The sequence below is a fragment of the Taeniopygia guttata genome, chromosome 3 (genome assembly GCF_048771995.1).
Source record: "Taeniopygia guttata chromosome 3, bTaeGut7.mat, whole genome shotgun sequence".
Lineage (NCBI taxonomy): Eukaryota > Metazoa > Chordata > Aves > Passeriformes > Estrildidae > Taeniopygia > Taeniopygia guttata.
Window position 1 is genome coordinate 59,859,247 of NC_133027.1, and position 19,200 is coordinate 59,878,446.

Here is a 19,200-nt window from a genome sequence, read left to right on the forward strand (position 1 = left end):
CTCCCTCAAACTTAGACTAACCCAGAGCAAAATTTGTAACTGTGCAAGAGGGGAAAGAACTAGTGATTCAAAGCAATATGACTTTCCTAAATTCTTTTTTAGTTACAATATTTTATTCTTCTGAAAATCTGTAAGAAAATATACTTTCTGCTGGATTTTAGCTTAAAGAGATGATATTACTTTTATATAATGATAGCCACAACAGAAGTGATTACAAATTTTGTTAAACTGCTAGTCCTTTCTAGGATATTTTTTTGAGATTTTTGTTCTCATATGTGGATGTAATTTTTGTACAAGAAGAAACCCAAGGCTTGCTGAAGTTTCCTTACCAATGATTTCTAGTGGAGTTACTCCAGCTTTCTTACATTTGTTTAGAGATGGTTTCTGCTTTAGGCAATATTCAACTTAAGGATGTATTTCTCTTGTCAGATCACCCAACAGATTGCTAGTCTGGCTGTCAGCTTCATTCCTTCTTTCAGAATAATATTACTGTTCATATTCCATCTGTATGATGGATACATTTAATTACTAGACAATCTGCAGCATCCTTACTCCTGGCTACAGCTATTTTGCAAGCAATTACTTCATATATTTGAGACAATTAAAAGTGACAGTTTTGTACTGTTCAAAGAAATGGAAATTGTATCCCTTCAAAGGGTAGATAGATGAATAAAAGCCCTCCAAATCACTAGGAAGCAAACCTAATGGTCTCAACTAATTCTGATAAATGAGCCTAGTCTCAGTTTCTGTAGTGGCTTTTTCTTTATTATTCCTAGTTTTCAGATATTAAAGTAGGAACAACAGTAAAAAATTGAGCTTGAATAGGGCCACTACTTCAGTAATATAGACTGCATAGATTTAGATGTAGTTTCCAATTGGGAAGGAATACCTGGAAACATTCATACTAAATTCCCATTTTTGTTATCATAAGGTGTTGCAAAATAATCAAATGAAAGAGAGCTTTAGGAAATTTCAAAGGATAGTTCATCTAATGTTTATGAACACTGTATTTTGTGAAATTAGCCAGGATTAAACTAGTTTACACTTATCCACATGACAGCCAAGTAAGATGGGGGATTTACTTTACATTCCTCCAGATAACAAACAGGACTGAGACCCTCTGTGCCAGTCTGTGTATGTTACAAACATCTGTTTTGTTCGTGCTGGTTTCCAAATTTTGTTAGACATGGCCTTCAGGTGGGAAGCACTTTCAGCATAGATGTCAACAAGAACTGAAATTACCCATTCCTTCATAATGTGTGCTCAGCATCTCCCAGTATCCAGCCTTCAACCAGTTATTTCAGAAGAACCCTCTGGTTCTGCCATCCAGACAAATACATGTGCTATGGAATTATTAAGGGTGACTAGACAAGACTCATATTTCCTTTGCCTTTCTGACTCACATAATGAATGTCTGACCCACTTTTCTAGTGAGAGGATATCCATCTAAGATGTGCTTCCTACTAGGGGTTCAGACTCATTTCCATGAAATATTCTCATTTTTTCTCTTGAAAGCACTAGACATTTATTCCTGTTTTAACTGGCATTTTAAACCGATTTGGATTTATGCACAGTTAAAAAATAAACCTATGCAAGATGGAAATTCTGCTGCTGACAGATTTTAGTAGCCTAATTTTTTTTCCCTTTTGGTTTGGAACTACAGGCTGCATTTATTCTTGCAGATAAAATGTTCTGGGAGAGTCCTGAGGTTGACTGGCACCACATAGTCCCAGTCCACCAAAGCCCATACCCAAAACAGGGTTTCTGCCACAGGCCATTGGCTGAGACTGCAGTTTGGCACTGGCCAAATCTCGGCCAGGGAGTTAACACTTGCTAACAATTTACTGTACGGGCTGACTGTAACCCATTAGACCCTGACCTTGCTTAGTTTACTTAGTGGTATAGACACTGTTAGTGTGTTTAATTTGGATAAGGGTGTTTTGTTATTGTTTTTGCATTTTCAATATTAAAGTTTTTATTATTCCACAATGAATAAAGTTCAGAGGGTCTGCAAGGGGACTTTGGAACCTTTAAAATGTCACCATCTATCAACATGCCTTACTTAGCTGATATTTTAATCTCAGACCCATTGTGGCCTTTAACGTACTTCACTGTTTATGTGGTTTTCCATGGACTTCTGAGTTAATTAATCTTTGTGTAAATATCTAATTACAAATTTGTCATAAGAAAACCAAAAGCAGCCCAAACCCTGTCAGGGGAGATTTCAAAGGTTCCAAACTCCTAATATCTGTAATTCACAGCATAAGCTGGACTCAGGAACTCTCAGCACTCCCTAAGTTTTTTTATTTTCTCCACAGCAACAGTCAAGCTGTGCTCTGGTGACAGAAAATCTGTCATGACATTATGAATCTTCCTCCAGCCAGTGTTCCACAGACACCAAGCTGAACAGCATTTTGGCACAGGCAGGTGGGAAATGGGTATGAGGGGTGAAGGAGAGCCAAGATGCTGATGCTCTGAAGCAATCCATCTCTTAAACAGCCTCAGAGGAGGCATCAAGCTGCTTTACACCAGTGGAAGTGAGTCTGCCACTGCTTTCGCTCCCTCCAGTCTCCTCAAGAGCAGTTGTCCCTGAATACACTCTTGTGTGCTGTGCTAGGACAGAATCAAGATCATTTTCTAAAGTTAACTAGATTTAGTCTGCTCTCTCCTTCTAAGGAGCTACTGTTGGTATCTTTTGCACCACAGAATTAGAATGAGCCTTGTATAATCCCAAATCCCTTCTGAGAATGTATTTATTCTTCAGTTTAGAAGAACTGGAGTTCTGATTTTTTTCACTGTAATTTTCTTTACAGAAATAGGACTATTTTCTGCAGTTAGACTGATCGGGGTTTGTATCTTAGTAGTACTACACACAAAAGAATCTGCATTTTATTTGTGAATCTTCAGAAACATTTATTTAAAATTTGCTAGTCTATATGTTTACAGTCTACTCATTCTCTAACCTGCTTGTGTTATCACAGATGGGAAAAAATATCAGTAAACACATGAGTCTCCATCTGTTTCTCAAAATGAAATGAACTTTTGAAGTTTAAATTATTAAGAATAAAATCCTGACACTAAGAAAGCTTGGCACAGAAAGCCCAGGGCTGATTTTGATGTTAATGAGGATTCTATACTGGCTTGTGATGAAAGTTAACAGACCAGCTGCAGAAGAAGCTGTCACTCCACTCTTTGCATTAGCCTTCTATTTTTATTATTTTATTATAGGGAGAAACAAGTTTTCCTCATACCTTTGAAAATAGAAACATTTATCAGTTTGCATGGACTTAGTTTATAGTGTTAAAATTTTTTTCCAACCAGGGTTCTTGGTTGGAAACTAATTCAGAATTATTTATATATGCTGAATGTCTGTGTAGTGTCTTGTGTATCTTTGTGATTCCACCACGATTTCATGGTAGACTGGCAGCATTTTAGTGATTACCCCTTTGCACCACTTGCCAAAATAAATGCAGTGTGTAGCTTACAGCTTTCTCCCTGAGAAGGTCATGATTTTAATTTACTTTACATGTCCCAGAAAGCAATGGCCTGCATCAAATCTACTTCCTGGCAAATTTCCTATGGAAACCCCTTTCTGCTGTGGGAGCTGGTTGCTCATTGTCCTTGCCCCTGCTCCAATGCTGTACAAGAGCTTGTGTCCAGCAAGAATTTGGAGGTATGTGGCAAGAGGCTGAGAAGAAGAAAGAAGACAAAAGGTGGTGCATTAGCTTGGGTTAAGGGTTTTCTTAGCTGCTTTTTGATGAGGGGAGGTGAGATATATTTGATTGATTCAGAAGAGGGCTCCATAGTGACCAAGGCAGGTTCTCATGACATTGAATAGGGTAACTTTAAGCTTCCTTTAGTTGTTTCTACATTACATTTTTGTTTTCTGTAAATGTCATTTCTAAAGTCCTTTTGGTTTGCTAATAACATCTTATTTTCCTGCATTCACATCTTACTCGGTAGAAGCAGATGCAGGAAAAATTACAGACTAGTAGTTAGGAGCAGTTAGCATATCTGTGAGCCCACCTACCTTTATACCTTGTGGCAAAAAAATGTGCCCTCCTCTTTTGAAAAGGCAGCATTCCACATCTGCTTCACAGGGAGGTGCAAGAAGTGGTCAAACCTGCCTTTACTTGCCAGCTCTGGAACTTTGAGATAAGCCATATATTGAATCCCATATGAGGTAAATTTGTGGTTTGTCTCAAGGAGAGAGCAGGCTTCCAGGAATTTTTAGGCTAACACTGACAATCTGGACCAGTGTCACAGAAGGGTACAAGCACAGAGGTTGGCAATTCAGGCTGTGCTGCCCTAGGACAGTTGTGTAAACAAGCGTGCACAGAGCCACCTGTCTCCAGCCTGCCCTGAGGACATAAACTTCCACAAATTTCCAGCAAAATCACTTCCCCTGTCTTAATTGTAAAGGAGAAAGAGCTTATTAAATTTCATACTTATTAGGAAGACATGCTTCCCTGCTCTGATTTTTTTTTTCAGTTTAGAGATCATTCTTTTCTTTTGCTTTAAAGGGAAAAGAAATGCTTTTCTTGGGCAGTATTTAATAAGCACTGTTAACTTACAGAAGTATGAAAAAAGAAACAACTTGACAAGCTATTTTTAGTGTGTATTCTGATTATTTTTACAAATGCTGAGAATTTAATTATTTTATTTTAAGTATCTCAGAAAACCTCGAGAGGCCCATTTCTGAGGACTAGATATTTAAATCCTTGGTCCACAGTCACCCCATGGTACATTCCATCAACCACAGGAATGTCTGCCAGCTTTCTCTAATGGGTTCGGCACTGAGGATATGTGGATTTAAAGACAAGGTGATTTAAGACTGATTTTCATTAATATCATGTTCAGTAGCTTGTGTGACAAGACAGATAATGGATTTTATCCAGCTTTAAATACTATCCATAAAAAAACTGGTGCTACTTTCCTAAGAAAGCACCAGTACTGCCCATTGCACTCTGATAATAAGATGATACTGTCCCATAAGTGCACAAAGCACAAGTTCCTAAGCCTTCTCTCCCTCAGAATAAAATTATTCTCCAGGAAAGAGATGGAATGTTTGCATCTTTGACCTCTGCAATAGCAAGTGGTAAAAAAGTAAGGCTGTTCAGAGATATTTTAAAGTATAAAAAGGCTCCGATTGGAACATATTTTCCCATTAAATATTTTTTTAAATATCACCTTCTATTTCAGTAAAATAGAGTACAGTAGCCTGCACTTCTGTATTCTAAACTAGAGTATAAAAATTCCTGATGCACTTTTCCATATTTGCTTTTTTACAGATGTGATATTTTGAGAAGTTAAAACACAGAGAATTGAGTTTCAGATGTGCTGTCCTACGTGTTCAGGTAGGAAAAGAAGAATTAAAAACAAAATTAAAAGCCAAAATCAGTACTTTTGTTTCAAAGATAAAAATTTTCTTTTCTTGTCAGAATCTTTAAAAAATCGTGGAGCCTGGGTGACTTTTTTGTACCAGTTTACCTCTAGTCTGCTCCTAGTCTATAAGTTCTGCTGCAGACATGCATGGGAAAAAGGATATGGGTTTTGTTTTTGACATACTTATGTACATGTAGCTATAATGTATTTAGTTAATTTTTTTTTCTTGTATAGACTCACACAAAGCCTTGGCACAATTTTTTGCTAACAAACTAAGAAAATGACAGGAAAATGTTATTCTAGAAGAGAGGTGGGAAGTGCAAAAAAAAAAAAAGTGGGTTTTTTTGTTTTTGTTTTTGTTTTTGTTTTTGTTTTTGTTTTTGTTTTTGTTTTTGTTTTTGTTTTTTTATTTAGAGCACACTGTTTATTAGGAGGATACTACTGAACCCCATAAAGAACAAATATTAATGCAATTTTAAATTGTTCTTAGAACTGTGTCTGCCATTTCATAGACATGGCATAAGTGACAGAAATATTTTCTTGTAGGCCCAAGTAAACTGTGAAACTCTTGCAAGGAAAATGTTCCTTTTAATAAAGAAAAATATTTGTGTAGCAACATCATCAAGAAGAAATTTCAGAATAACTCACAGCAGCCATAGACAAGTTATAAGAACTGAGGAGAGAGGTTTCTTGCCAAGAGCAACTCTTGTTTACTGCCAAGATGGCAAATACCCTATCTTCCCTGGGATCTCTTGTGTGTGGGAAACTCTTCCACAAGTCTTCAGCAGTTTTAATGGTTACATTTTTGGGTAAAGACCTTTCAGCTCACACACTTCAACAGAGCTACAAGTGAAGCTAAGTCATCATTTATCCTCTGGAAGCCTTTTCGTGTCCCCCAGACTTCCATACTGCTAAGGTCTCTTGCAGGGTAGATGTCAGACCCCTTCTGAGCCCTCTGTGTACAGTAAAAGAAGACAGATTATTGGGAATCAGCGCCCCCCAGTTTTCAAATTCACTGAGCATCTTATGAAAGAGGGAATAAAAAGATATTACTCCTGCTCTGGGTTAAGAGACAAAGGAGAAAGCAAAATAAAACTGGCAGAAAAGCCAACCTCCCTTTGCTAGTGCCTGAAGAGGTTTTTTTGAAGAATGTAATTTACAAGTGTTTGCAAGAAAACAACTAGTTTCATGTCTGCTCAGGAAGCTGGAGTAATGGATTTCTAAATAAGGCTGGGGAAGTGAAACAGCAGGATTATTCCTCTAACCTTGTCAAACTGAGCTCAAAACTATAAAGTCACAGCTTTAAGTACTAGATGGGCAACTCTCTGGAGAAAACATAATTGAGGAAATTTTCCTCAACTGAGGATGACTGTCATGTTAGAAGACTTACTGCAAATTTTGCAAGTCTCAGGTTGCCCAAGTCATTGAAATTATGCCTCGTAAAGAAGCACATTCTTCTGTCCTCTATTGAAATGGAGCTTTGCAGAAGCTTAAGACATGAGGTGATTCAGTCCAAGACCATAGGTACATGACTGGTACTTGTCTGTTAGCTACTTTAATTAGGCAGTCTTCCTGAAAGGAGTGCCTAAAGTCTATGTCTTGTCAGTGAAGAGAGGAAGGCCTCCAGAAGGTCTTCACAGGGATGCATCATCTGCTTCTGCTTTAAGGGGACAAGTGTTTCCTGTTGGGAACTTCAGAAGCACTTTATTTTTTTCCACTGAGGAGGAGTGTTTCCTTCACTACTTGTACTCAGAAACAAGTTCAGAGCTTAAACTAGTTGGGCAATGTCATGAGCATACTTATTAAAATTAAATAGCCATCTTAATAGTCCTGTTAATCTCCATTATTTTTTAATCTGAGCAAACCTTGGTAATAAATCTTGCTTTGTCCTGTAAACTGAGCAATTTACTGTCCTGATGATTATCAGTGCCAATAGATGTACTGAATCTGGCTGAGATGGAGTTAATTTTCTTTATAGGGATCCTTATGGTGCTATGTTTTGGATTTTTGACCAAAACAATATTGACAACACAATAAGGTTATAGCTGCTGCTGAGCAGTCACTGAACAGCATCAAGGATTTCTCTGTTTCTCACATTGCCTCGTCAGTGGGCTTGTCACTGGCTGGGGGTGCATAAGAAGCTGTGAGGAGACACAGTGGGGACAGCTGACCACAACTGACCAAAGGGATATTCCATACCATATGACATTGGGATCTACAATAAAAGCTGCAGAAGAAAAAGGAAGGAGGAGGTTGAGAGTTGTAGCATGTTTCCCCAAGTCACTGTAACATGTGATGGACCATGGCTTTCCAGGACATGGCTGAACTGATGGGAAGCGGTGAATGAATTTTTTGTTTTTGCTTTACTCGTACACACAGCTTTGCTTTATCAGTTAAACTCTTTATCTCTATAAAAGAGTTTTGTTGCTTCCACTTTTCTGATTCTCTTCTCCATCCTGTTGGTGAGGAGTGAGTAAGCATCTACCTTGGGCTGAGCTACCTACAAGGATTATCCCATAACAGTAGAGAAGGCCTTCAAATAGCTGTTATCTTTAAGAAATATATATTAAAGAAAAACAAAAAAAAAAGGGTTTCAATAAGATGTACCAAATAATTTCTCTAATTTTTTGCTGTTAACAAGGGTCTATTAGGCAAGATACTATTTCCCCAAACAAAGGTGTGAATATTTGCCTAAGCTGTTGTGCAAACAGAAGACTTAATGCCTATTCTGATTTTAACATGGGGTAGAACAGAACAAAACAAGCACCACATGATTAACAAAAGATATTTTCAGAATTCTAATGATTTATTTGGATATAGAAACTACTGAACTAACTCTTTGAACAGTAAAAAGGGAACATTTTTTAATAAAGCCTGCACAGACTCCTCCCATTTCTGTGAATGGTGAATAAGTTGAGGCAATAAGTGGTTAGTGATGTAAGAGCTATCATCGGTCACACACAAGTGAAAAAAGCTGAAGAAAATTCTAATCTTTATAGAACATTGCCTTCCCCATTAATGAATCCAACAATATTTGCAGACAGATATCTCTTGAGAAATTAATGTTACTCAAATAAAAAGACCTGTGGAACTAGGGAAAGCATGTAATTACATTAGGTCCAGAGAACGTGTTACAATTGTTGATTAGGTTTTCTATTACAGAGCTCTACCCTAGATAATTAATTAGCTAGAATCCCCTTTGTATGAGAGAATAATAAAGTTAGTTACTTTTAAAAAGTTATTATTTTTGTAATTTTTTAGTGTAGACAACTGAGGCAAGAACAATAACCTGTACTTTTCCTGGATAGTTCTGATTTACAAAACAAATTTGGCATCACAATCAGTTACTTAATTTTAACTGAGATTCTGAAACATTCCATACTTCATTTTTCAAAATTTTGTCCCATCTTTCCTCTAATGAAAATTCTACTATAGAATCTTAGAAGTTAAACTGGAAAATACTTATTATATCACCTTTTCTGTCTTTTTGATTTTAGCAAACATGAGTGATGTATCTATCCCTTTGATCACTTATCAAAGTGACTTAATCTTGAAAACTAGCTAACAGGATTTCTCCATTCTCTGTCTAATCTACTTTGCAAAGAAAAATCCCAACCTGAAGCCCTGAAAAACCCTGAAAGATAGTAAAAAAATTACTAAAGCAGCTGAAGGTGCATCCTGTGTTTTAAATCAATAATTACTCTAATTTAGGTTTAACATGCATAAGCTGTTTACATATATAATGGTATTGCCTTCTAAGGACTGGAAGCACTCCAAGGGTCACAGGAGCTTCAAAATAAGAGTATCATTGTCAAATTTAAGATTTCTTGAGTTGTAGCATGCTTAAAAAATGAAATCACTTGTTTTAGAAATTAGATGGATATTGTATTGAATACTATTAATATTATATGAATACTATTGATATTACATGAATATTACTGATATTCTAGCATGCAAGGCAAAAACCAGCCCTAGCAGTACATGCACAATTATGGGTTTTATTTTCATTCAGGAAAGAGATGTATTCAGGGTGGATAATTCCATGAAAACATCATCTCTAGGGCTGTTTAAAAATAAGCAGAGTGCTAGGAATTAGTAACAAACTCAAGAGCAAATACAAAACATGGTGCACCCGTGTCTCAACCACAAAAGCAGATCAAGTCACACATCTCAGACAGGAAATAGTAGAATAAGAAAGGTACATAGAGAGACACAAGGTAGGTGAGTAAATAGGACAGATAAGGATAAATCATGATCTGGGTCAGTTTCTCTATCACAGACATTAGAATAGAGAAAACTGTGGAAGAAAAAACAGGTGAAGGGAGATATGAGAGAGCTCTGTAAAATCTTGACCACCCAGATTGATTAGTCACTGTTCTTCACATAAGAACTAGGAAGCATCAAATGAAATTAATTTCTAATAGGTTAACACAAATAAAAGGGAGTACACATGCCCATTGTAGAATTTATTGCTAGAGGAAACCCTGGGTGCCAAAATTTTAGATGAGTTTAGGAAGTCACTTTAGAAAATGGTTTGACAAGTTAAGGAAAGCAAATTCCACCAAAGTCTATAAACCACACAAAAAGGAACTCCAGGCCAGGAAATCCCTAAGTTTCAGATTGACAGTTATTGTGAGGTGTTTTTCTCTGGGTAGTTTGAGGAGGTTCATATCTACTTGTTTTATTCTTGTGGCATCTGATAAAGTTCACTTCCTGAAATAGGATACTGAGGTAAATGAATCTCTGTCCTGTAACAGAATAGCTGATATTGTGCACTTGTCCCAGAGCAGAAAGGAAAGTGACAAAAGACCCTCTCCTTACTGCCTGTTTAATACACTTCCATCTATTTCTCAATAAGGATTAAACATACTGCAAAGTAACTTGGTAAAATATGAGCTCTGGCTCATCCTTGCTCCAACTATACTCTGCCTTCCAGTGAAACTGGAAGTAACAGATAAGGCAGGTCGACCCTGTCACAGCCTCCAGGATGTGGCAGGATCTTGGGAAAAAACCTGTCCCTAGTGCATATATACTGGTATGTATGTTTAAATATACTGAAGAAAATAGCTTCAGGTTTTAGACTGGGGCCAGATGGGTGATTGAAGTGAAAATAACACAGATACACAGAGGAATGGTGATTGCAAACAAACTGAACTGTCTGGTTAATATGATGCACGGTCTCTGAAGAGTACTGCATGCCATTTACCTTATATTTCAATACTGTGTTCATAAAAATAAGAAACAAAGATCTGGTGCATCTCAAGACACTGAGAATGTAAAGCTATTTCTGAAACTGACCTTAAATCTTTGACTTTACAAGTGAACACTTTGTTGAGGAAGGGACAAGCAACCACTAAAATTATGCCACTCTATTTAAAAGTGGAATTTAAGGCTCATGTTTTCAGATTCACTGAATTAATATTAGTAATAAAATAGGACACCACATATTCACATTTGTGACCATCTCCCTTTTATTCTCCTGAATGCAGAGAAGTGCACTATCCAAAGGACAAGCAGAAAAAAAGTGTTTCGAATGCAAGCTAAAAAATATTAATTATTGAGTCTCTCACTCACAAATAAAAATTTTACTTGAAATTTCCTCATTTAGTTATGGCTTAAGTAGGATAAATATAGCTTGGATTTACTATTCTTTCCTCTTCCCCATCACAAGATGTTCAACCAAATCAGGAAATATTTAAATCAACTTTTTAAGTGAAAAGTTGAATTGTGTCTCCGCTCCCAGAAGTTAACATGTTCCCAGTGCTTTCCATTCTCATTGTTTACCTGTGTTGGATATGGAAACAAATATACTACAGGACATACCATGAACAGCTGCAGCAACAGCACCAACAAAAGCAACATGTGTTGTTGGGCCTTTGGTTTCCAGGTGCTTGAGACACAGCTGATGTTCCTTCATTTTGTGACTGCTGCCTCTTTCTCATTTCAGCTACTTCAGTGCCCAAGTGGCTATAAGAACACAGACATAAGAGATGCATAGAATTACTATAGACCATCATAAATCACATTTACATTTCTACAGCAAAGCCTGATGAAACTGGTTCTCACAGCACAAGGCAACAAAAGCACGTGACCATCAACTGAGCCAGCCAAGAAAGAGTTTCAGTGTGTTAAAAGCAGTTTCCAGAAGAGCACCTCTCAGTGACACGCTTACACTCCTGTGCTGCTGAATCACACCCGTTCTTGCTGCTTTGGCTGGACTCAAAGAGCTGCTTATTATCAGTGATTTTAGCAGCAAACCATACAGCTTTTGTAGCACTTGGAAGAGACTGCCTTGTTCCTTACCATATGACTATTACAGCTGTTTAGTACTATTTCCATTGCACTAAATATACCACTAAAAATACAGCAGGATGGTTATTCACCTTCAAATGAGTTGGAAACTAATGTTTTTTACTTTTTGACTTCTTTAATCTATGCTAGACCAATGAAATTGATGTAAGTGATATTATACTGATGTAAGTGACATTATATTACCAATATTATATTGAGGGCAGCTCAACATAATATTTTTGGTAAGGGTATTGGTATTGGTATAATTGGTAGGGGCCAAGATTTTAATATGTCATAACTGAGAGGCTCGCTACTGAAGAGTTATTCTTGGTAAATAAAATGAATAATAAATATGTATTTATAAGATACTTTTCCACCTTTGAGACAATTTTCTGGTCACAGATCTTCTTTGCTCATTGCCAGTTTTTCCTAGATTTTATTAGGCCAAGATTTTTTTCCTCTCAGTGACTTAAAACATGCTGCTGGAAGTAGTATATCATACATTATCTAGTCTTCAAAAGTTAAACATTTACTGATAAGGTACATTATTTAGGAAGGTTTAGATGTCAAGATCCTTCCAATGACTCACATCTTTCTACAACAACTTTAAGTTACCCAGAGTAACAGCAAGTACAAACATAAATTTGAGTAAAATTTGGTACTTTTGCCTTTGCAAAAGAACTAACAGATTACTATGGGGAGTAGCTAGGTTTAAAACAGAAGTGGGCAGAGATGGCCTGGTGTGAGCAGCATGCATTGTGTTCCACATTCCCAGGGCATCCTGCTACAAACAGGGGTGCTGGGGAAAGGCAAAATCTGACTGATTTGCCACCTGGGTACACCATGCACAGACAAACAAGGGACATGCCACTTCTACATGCACTCAAGCAGCACCTGTGAGAGTTATCATTTACATGGTTGCTAAAACTCCCAAGGTTTTTATTCTGCAAGTGTTCTTCCAGACAGCTTTCACACAACCACAGACAGCAAGGGTACTAAGCTTCACAACTCAAACCCGTGCTCTAAAACTCAATGTTGGCAGTTATTTTGGCTTCTTGCATGGCTACCTTTTCCATGTATACTGTCACTGAGTAGATCAAGTAATTTCTGTAGTGTTTGGTCAAATCAAACAATGGAGAATTTTTAAACCATCACTGGTAGTTGCACCTGCTTATGCCATTGATATGACTTATGGTTTATAATAAATTAAAATTACATGCAAAAAAAAGCCTTTTTTTTTTCATGTCAAATACAAACCTCTGGTGTTTAAAAGGGATGCTCTGGTGTAACTGGATAACTGCCCATATTTTTTTCAACATATAGGAAGGAAAGGAAATTGTTGAAGCATAATATGTAGCTCAGAGAGTAACAGTTTGAAGTCTTTTTCTCCAAATTACAGTGCAGAACTTCTGCTGACTGTGCATGATGCAGTTAAATTATTTCATAGATAGCTGTGTCATGCTGTGAATTGGTATTTTTTTCAGCAAGTGCAATGACTGTAGTAAAAGGAATTAAAGCCAGATATTTTCAAATGGAATGCTAATTTCTTTTAAGTAAGATAGTGATTCTAGAAATATTTGCACAACAACAACAAAAAAAAAAAACGAAACAAAATTTATTAGTTTCAGAAACCAGTAAGTTATTGATATTTAGGGATTTGTTGGGCTGTAATCCCATTCATTCCACCTGTGTACCTGAAGTCAAGCATTTTTTCCATCATTTTATATATATATAAAATGTAGTATGGCTAGAATATATGGCACTATAATAAAGGGGACAGGATGAAGGTTATGAATTCAGACATGATGATGACAGTTGGTGACTTTGCTGTAGTTTCACAAAAACTTTACCACACCACAAGATGATGCTGCCACTAAAAATATCCCTCTCCCTTTTCTCCTGCACAGCTCACTCATTCCCTCACCTGAGCTGTCCCCCTTCTCTGTGTTGGAAGCAGCATTTGTACAGGGACCTGGTGAATTTGATAATAGAATAGGCATGATTGACATTTAATCTAGAGGGAAAAGAAAAAAAATAGGTTTAACTTGCTTCAAGTGACTTCCTCATTTACCTTGGGAAGCACTTGGACAGAGCAGGGGAGAAAACTGAACATCACGTAGGCAAGGAGAATATGGGGAGCACTTTCTTCCATCCCTGTTCACACTGTCAGCAAGTGATGGTGAAATGGGTGGGAATTATGCAGCTGCAGAGAGGTAAAATCTGCAACTGCAGTTCCCAACACACAGAATATGGCAGAGAGGGACAGTCAGAAGAGGGGTTTTACAGGAATGGTTCACACCTTTAATCTTGATCAGCAACCTCAACCACTGAAAAGTCTCCAGCATTCATCTTTTGGTATGAAGTATCATAGCCCAGCTGTTTCAGAGGTTTGAAAGTTTAGCAGGACACAGAATTGTGAGGAAATATGGGTCTCCATTGTAGAGCATTTCAGGAGAAATGGCTTCCTCCAAGGTTGCTCAGAGACAGTCTAGCCAGTCTTTAGAGCAGAAGTGCTTGTTTTGCTGTTTTAACAGCTCCGGAGTATGGAGGGGCACATAACCCCCCCCCCCTTTCTGGCCATGCATTATTTGGTGAAGGAAGAGGGCAGTCCTTGATTGCAGGTAAAGTCATATTTATCTATTTACGCTGCATTTGAAAAAAAAACCAACAGGAAAAAAAAAGGGAACAGATAAAAGAAAGAAAGAAAAGAATCACAGAGTCAGAATCATAGAACGGATTGGCAGGGACTTGAAAGATCATCTGGTTCCAATCTCCCTGCCATGGGCAGGAACACCTTTCACTAGACCAGGTTGCTCAATTCACTATCCAACATGGCCTTGAACACTGCCAGGGATGAATGGGGACCCACAACTTTTCTTGGCAACCTCTTCCAGTGCCTCGCTGCTCTCACAGTAAAGATTTTTTTGGTTTTTTTCCTAAGCAAGGAAGAAAGAAAGAGCGAGCAACATCCCCAAATCCTGTATGTACATCCAAGGAGATTCTGGCTCTAACAGAATAAAGCTCTAATTGCAATGCCAGTGAAGTGCTACAATGGGATATATTTTGTAAACATGGGTATTACATAGTACGACTATACTTACCTGTGAAATATAATGGGGAAAAGATCTTACTGCCAGTGGGAAACAGTTGTATTTAATACATTTCAGATTCTTTCCTTTCCACAGCTGACATTGGTGTTCACTCTGAACCTTGTTGTGTCTCATGGTACAAATAAAGTGATTTTGCTTGACATGACTGGTATTCTGCTCAATAAAAGCATGAGACTGAAACTCCAAGCAATGGGACAGTGTTCTCAGTGTATTCATGAGGTGTTCACTGGTTTAACCAGCGGCTGAAGTCAAAGTCATCAGCCCTGTTCTTCTCTTGCTGTTACTTGCTCTCACAAAGCTTTAAGCTGAAGTTTATAAGAGATATGAAAAATCCATCCTGTGAAGCAAAACTATTACATTTACTGAGGATGTAGTTGGATGGAAACTTTAGTTTCATGCTTATTTTGGTTGGATATCATGTTTCATGTTTTATTTGCAAATACCAGATGTCATCTACGCAAAACAGTAATTGATTCCATTAGATTATTTAGGATGCAGAAGCAGGAATATCTTAATTCTTGGCTATATTTAGAGACTGAGCAGACAGAGGGTTTATTTTTGGTGCCTTGGTCCAAGGCATAAAAAGAAATTTAGAATCTTTGATTCAGCAAGTCACAGCAATGAAATGAACAATTTTTCTGAAGTGTGAAAGTTAGTACATAATTATGAAGGACTAGAATGTTGTGAATTTATTCTGAGTAGAACTTCTAGAATATAATAGTACAAATAATACACACACTGCCTCCAAGATCTCAGCTTGCCTTTTAGCTTTTTCACCATTTTCACTCTTCCTGAGACCCTCTAGCTTGGCAAAAGTACCAGGTGGTGAAGGTGGGCCTTTTGTCCAATGGAATGGTTTTTCTTCTTGGTACACTACATATCATCTCTCAGACCATCACGTCACAGGTATCAATTTCTTCTGCTAGTTTTGCATCTGGTTCTTTTCCTCCATTTGGTGGCATGGTTTACTAACTGTGTTGTGATTTCCATTTGTACTGATAGAAATAAGAATAGTATTCAAGCTTGCTTGACTGACTCATTCTCTTGGGGGTGGGTTGGTATTATGGCCCTTTGAGCAATCCCATAATAATGGAGAACCTCATTTTGCATAACATCTGCTGGCCCTACTCTGTAGCTGAGGAAAGGAACCCAAGGGTACAGCAACTGTTTATTATACTAGTTATGAGACAGGTGGCTCTTATAAGCTGCAGAGTAAGAAAGTCTGTGCAACCCTTCAATCTTGCAGTGCTGGAAGATGATGAATACTAAAAAGCCCTTAGAAATTTGGAGTAAGGTTTCCTATTAGTACTGGTACCCATGGCACAAGGATCTATTTCTGTGTTTAGATAGTGTAATTACCGCTTATTCCACTGGGTTCCCAGGAGTAATTATTACAGAAATCCCCTTATGCACAGAGCACTGTCTTGGGAAGACTGCTCAAAAGAAATAACTGGTGGAAGAATTATTTGGTTTATTACATTTATACCTGGGAAGCCCTATTGAATACAGACTACAGTCCCTTCAAATTCCACAGAGTACCTCTAGAAAATGAAAATAAGGCAATTTCTCAATTGTTGCATTTCCCTGACTCTCCATCTCCTGTAGGATTTGTGCTAAGTTTTAGATAGGTTTTTTTATGTTTTTTTTTCCCCAGAGATTCCCAAGGTATTTGACATGGCAAAAACTACAGGCTGTACCATTTCAATAATTTAATTTGATGTCTCTCTTCTGATAAAGAATTTTTTTTTCCCCCCTTTCCTCAAAAGGCAGTCATTACAGTACTGCAATTTTCTGAACTTTTGGCCCTGTCCCATCAGGCCCTCTTTGCTTGTTTTGGAGCCTCCCCTTGCACCTGATCCCCCTGCAATAACTTCTGCCCCCCTCTTAGCATTGTGAAGGCATCCCTGGAGAGGCTCCTGCGCTATGAAATCAGAGAAAAATCTTGAAACTGCAGGGGGTTGAGAAGAGTTTCCATTCTATCTTCTGAAATCATTATCTAACAGCTATTTTGAAACAGAGAGATCATATAAGGGTGAGGATAAACATTTTATACAGCCAGGAAGTGGCATTTTGTCTTTTGTTGCAGGTAGGACACATAATGGCTAAGATTTTGGGACAGAATTGGTGCAGAATGAGCTGGAGCAATCTGTCCTTTTTCAAACTTTGCAATAGGCAAGAAAGATCACCTCACAAAAGAAAGGTGCAGTCAATGACTTAAGGATACAGAGGGTGATTTACTCTGCAGGCAAGAAACTTAGCCCTTAAAATATCTCTTTTTTTGTGATCTATCACATCAGTTCTCCCACACTGCTTTTCTTCTTTTGACTTTGAAAATAAAGGGCCACAATCTCAACTGTGTAGTTTATATAAATTTGTACCTTATACCAGTTTACTTCCGACCCAGATGTGAATCTATCCATCTCTTAACTATACTTGTTTTCACTGTCTTTACTGGCATTCACTTGATTCTTAATAAAGATTGTTTGTAAGTTTAGGGAGTTTGAAAGCCTTTAAAACCTAAGTATTAAGGTAAACAATTTCATTTAAGGCTCCATCCAGGCTTCACTGTAAGAACCAAAATGTACACTGAGGAAAGCTTTGTACCTTGTGGATTCAAGACTTCAAACTACCATTTTGTAATATATTCCATATATTTGGAAAATCTCAGTGTTTATTAGAACTGAGTTACATTAACATTTTCTTGAATATTTTTAATGAGTTATTTGGGGATAACTAGATGACCTTTACAAGATTTTGATTGGTTGCTTGAGTTTTAGTTTCCTAAAATAGTAAGCAGGAAAGTGACAAAGATAACCCTGAAATATTGTTGCTTTTTTTTTTTTTTTCCAAATAGTTACTTTTTTTTTCAGTAGTCAGTCAATTTTTAACGTATAGAATTTTTAACTGGAAACACTAAGCAAAAACCCTCAGAAAATGCTACAATGTGACACATCTAATGACCTGTGATGTCCTGTTTGTTTTAAATGCAGTTTGATATGCTATCTCTTTTAAATCCATAGGGCTTTTTAAGAACAGGCATCCTAGAGTAACAGAACCATGCAACACAGTCTGGATACAACTGCCAGTTAAATAATATCACTGATGCATGTGCTGCACTTGCAATGCAAAGACAGCCCTAACACAACATTGATTTTTTATTTGTGCTGTCTTCATTCATCTGGAGGAGTGTTTTAAAGGTACCACAAGCTAAATGAAGACAGACCACAAGATTTTACCAGATGTCTCTGAGCTACAAAAAGATTTCCACACTCCCCTTGCAATGCTGAGTGAGCAGCAAAATCAAGACAGCAGTACAACAGGCACCCTTTTGGGTGCTGACAACCACTTAACAGCCATCATACAGCAATGGCATTCATACTACTCACTCTGCACAAGAGAAACCACAACATGGGTACGTTCCCTTCATTTAATAAATCCTGAAAGTCATTCAGTACTTCACAAATAAGTTCCTACAAAGTAATGGAGAAGAAGAAATCTACCAAAAGAACTGCAACTGAGTTATATTGAACTTTTGACATCAGAGGTTTTGATTACCTGTTGGCTCAGGGAACAAGTTATTGCACCTACTGACTTGCTTTTGGAGAACTGACTTGAGTGCCTACAGCAAAATATCTTCCTCTTCTATTAGTTACTGAAGCACAACAAAAAAAAATTCAAGACACATGATCTACTGCTGCCATACAGACACCTTTCTCCTGTCAGGTCTTCTGACTGGGAGATGTAGGACTCTTTCTAAAGTATTTCGCAGCAAGCCCTGAGAAGGTCATAGAGTGGACATTCTATCCATTATAGGATAGGACAAAACCAAAAAATCTAGTGGAAAACTGGCAAAAAGTGTTCAGACATTAAATGTTTTATTTAGGGTAGAGCACTCATATACAAATATTCATTTAAATTGAAACTGTGCAATTTGGCTGAACACTATGAAATCCTTGTCTTTTTTTCAGCCATATGCTTTTTATGACTTTCCCAGACACCCTCTGTACTCGTAAAGGATGTCTGAGATTTCTTTTTATTATGTTATGGGAACTTGATATCCTGGAGAAGCCTTGCTTAAATCTTTGCATCATCAAGTAGATTTGCATTTGTACTTCTGAATCAGACATTACTGTTCAGCAACAAAACATTAAACCTGACAGTAATGCATTATTGAAAATTTTGAGATGGCTGCATGTGGTTTTTAAGAAGCGTCACTAAAATTATGATTAAAACCATTTTATAGTCTTGGGGAACATTGTATAAAAAGCAAAATATAAAACTCATCAGGAAACCTTTTGTTTATTTTTAAGTGCATTATTTTTATTTACATATGTTTTAAAAACATCTAAGAATCCTGTTTACATGACATCTATATACCTATTCATTGTAGCTAGCATGGTTTCCACTGACTTGC

At 37.3% G+C, this 19,200-nt stretch overlaps 1 protein-coding gene across 5 annotated transcripts in view; it reads right to left on the reverse strand.

Annotated features, from left to right (window-relative positions):
* The window catches only part of RGS17 (regulator of G protein signaling 17), a 71,720-nt gene that overhangs the window by 19,083 nt on the left and 33,437 nt on the right, over positions 1 to 19,200 (reverse strand). For all 5 annotated transcript variants that reach the window (XM_030268035.4, XM_030268037.4, XM_030268034.4 and 2 more), the window contains exon 2: positions 11,209 to 11,352. In XM_030268035.4, the coding sequence (XP_030123895.1) occupies positions 11,209 to 11,327 (119 nt within the window). In that variant the 5' untranslated portion in view covers positions 11,328 to 11,352. The remainder of the gene's footprint in view (positions 1 to 11,208; positions 11,353 to 19,200) is intronic.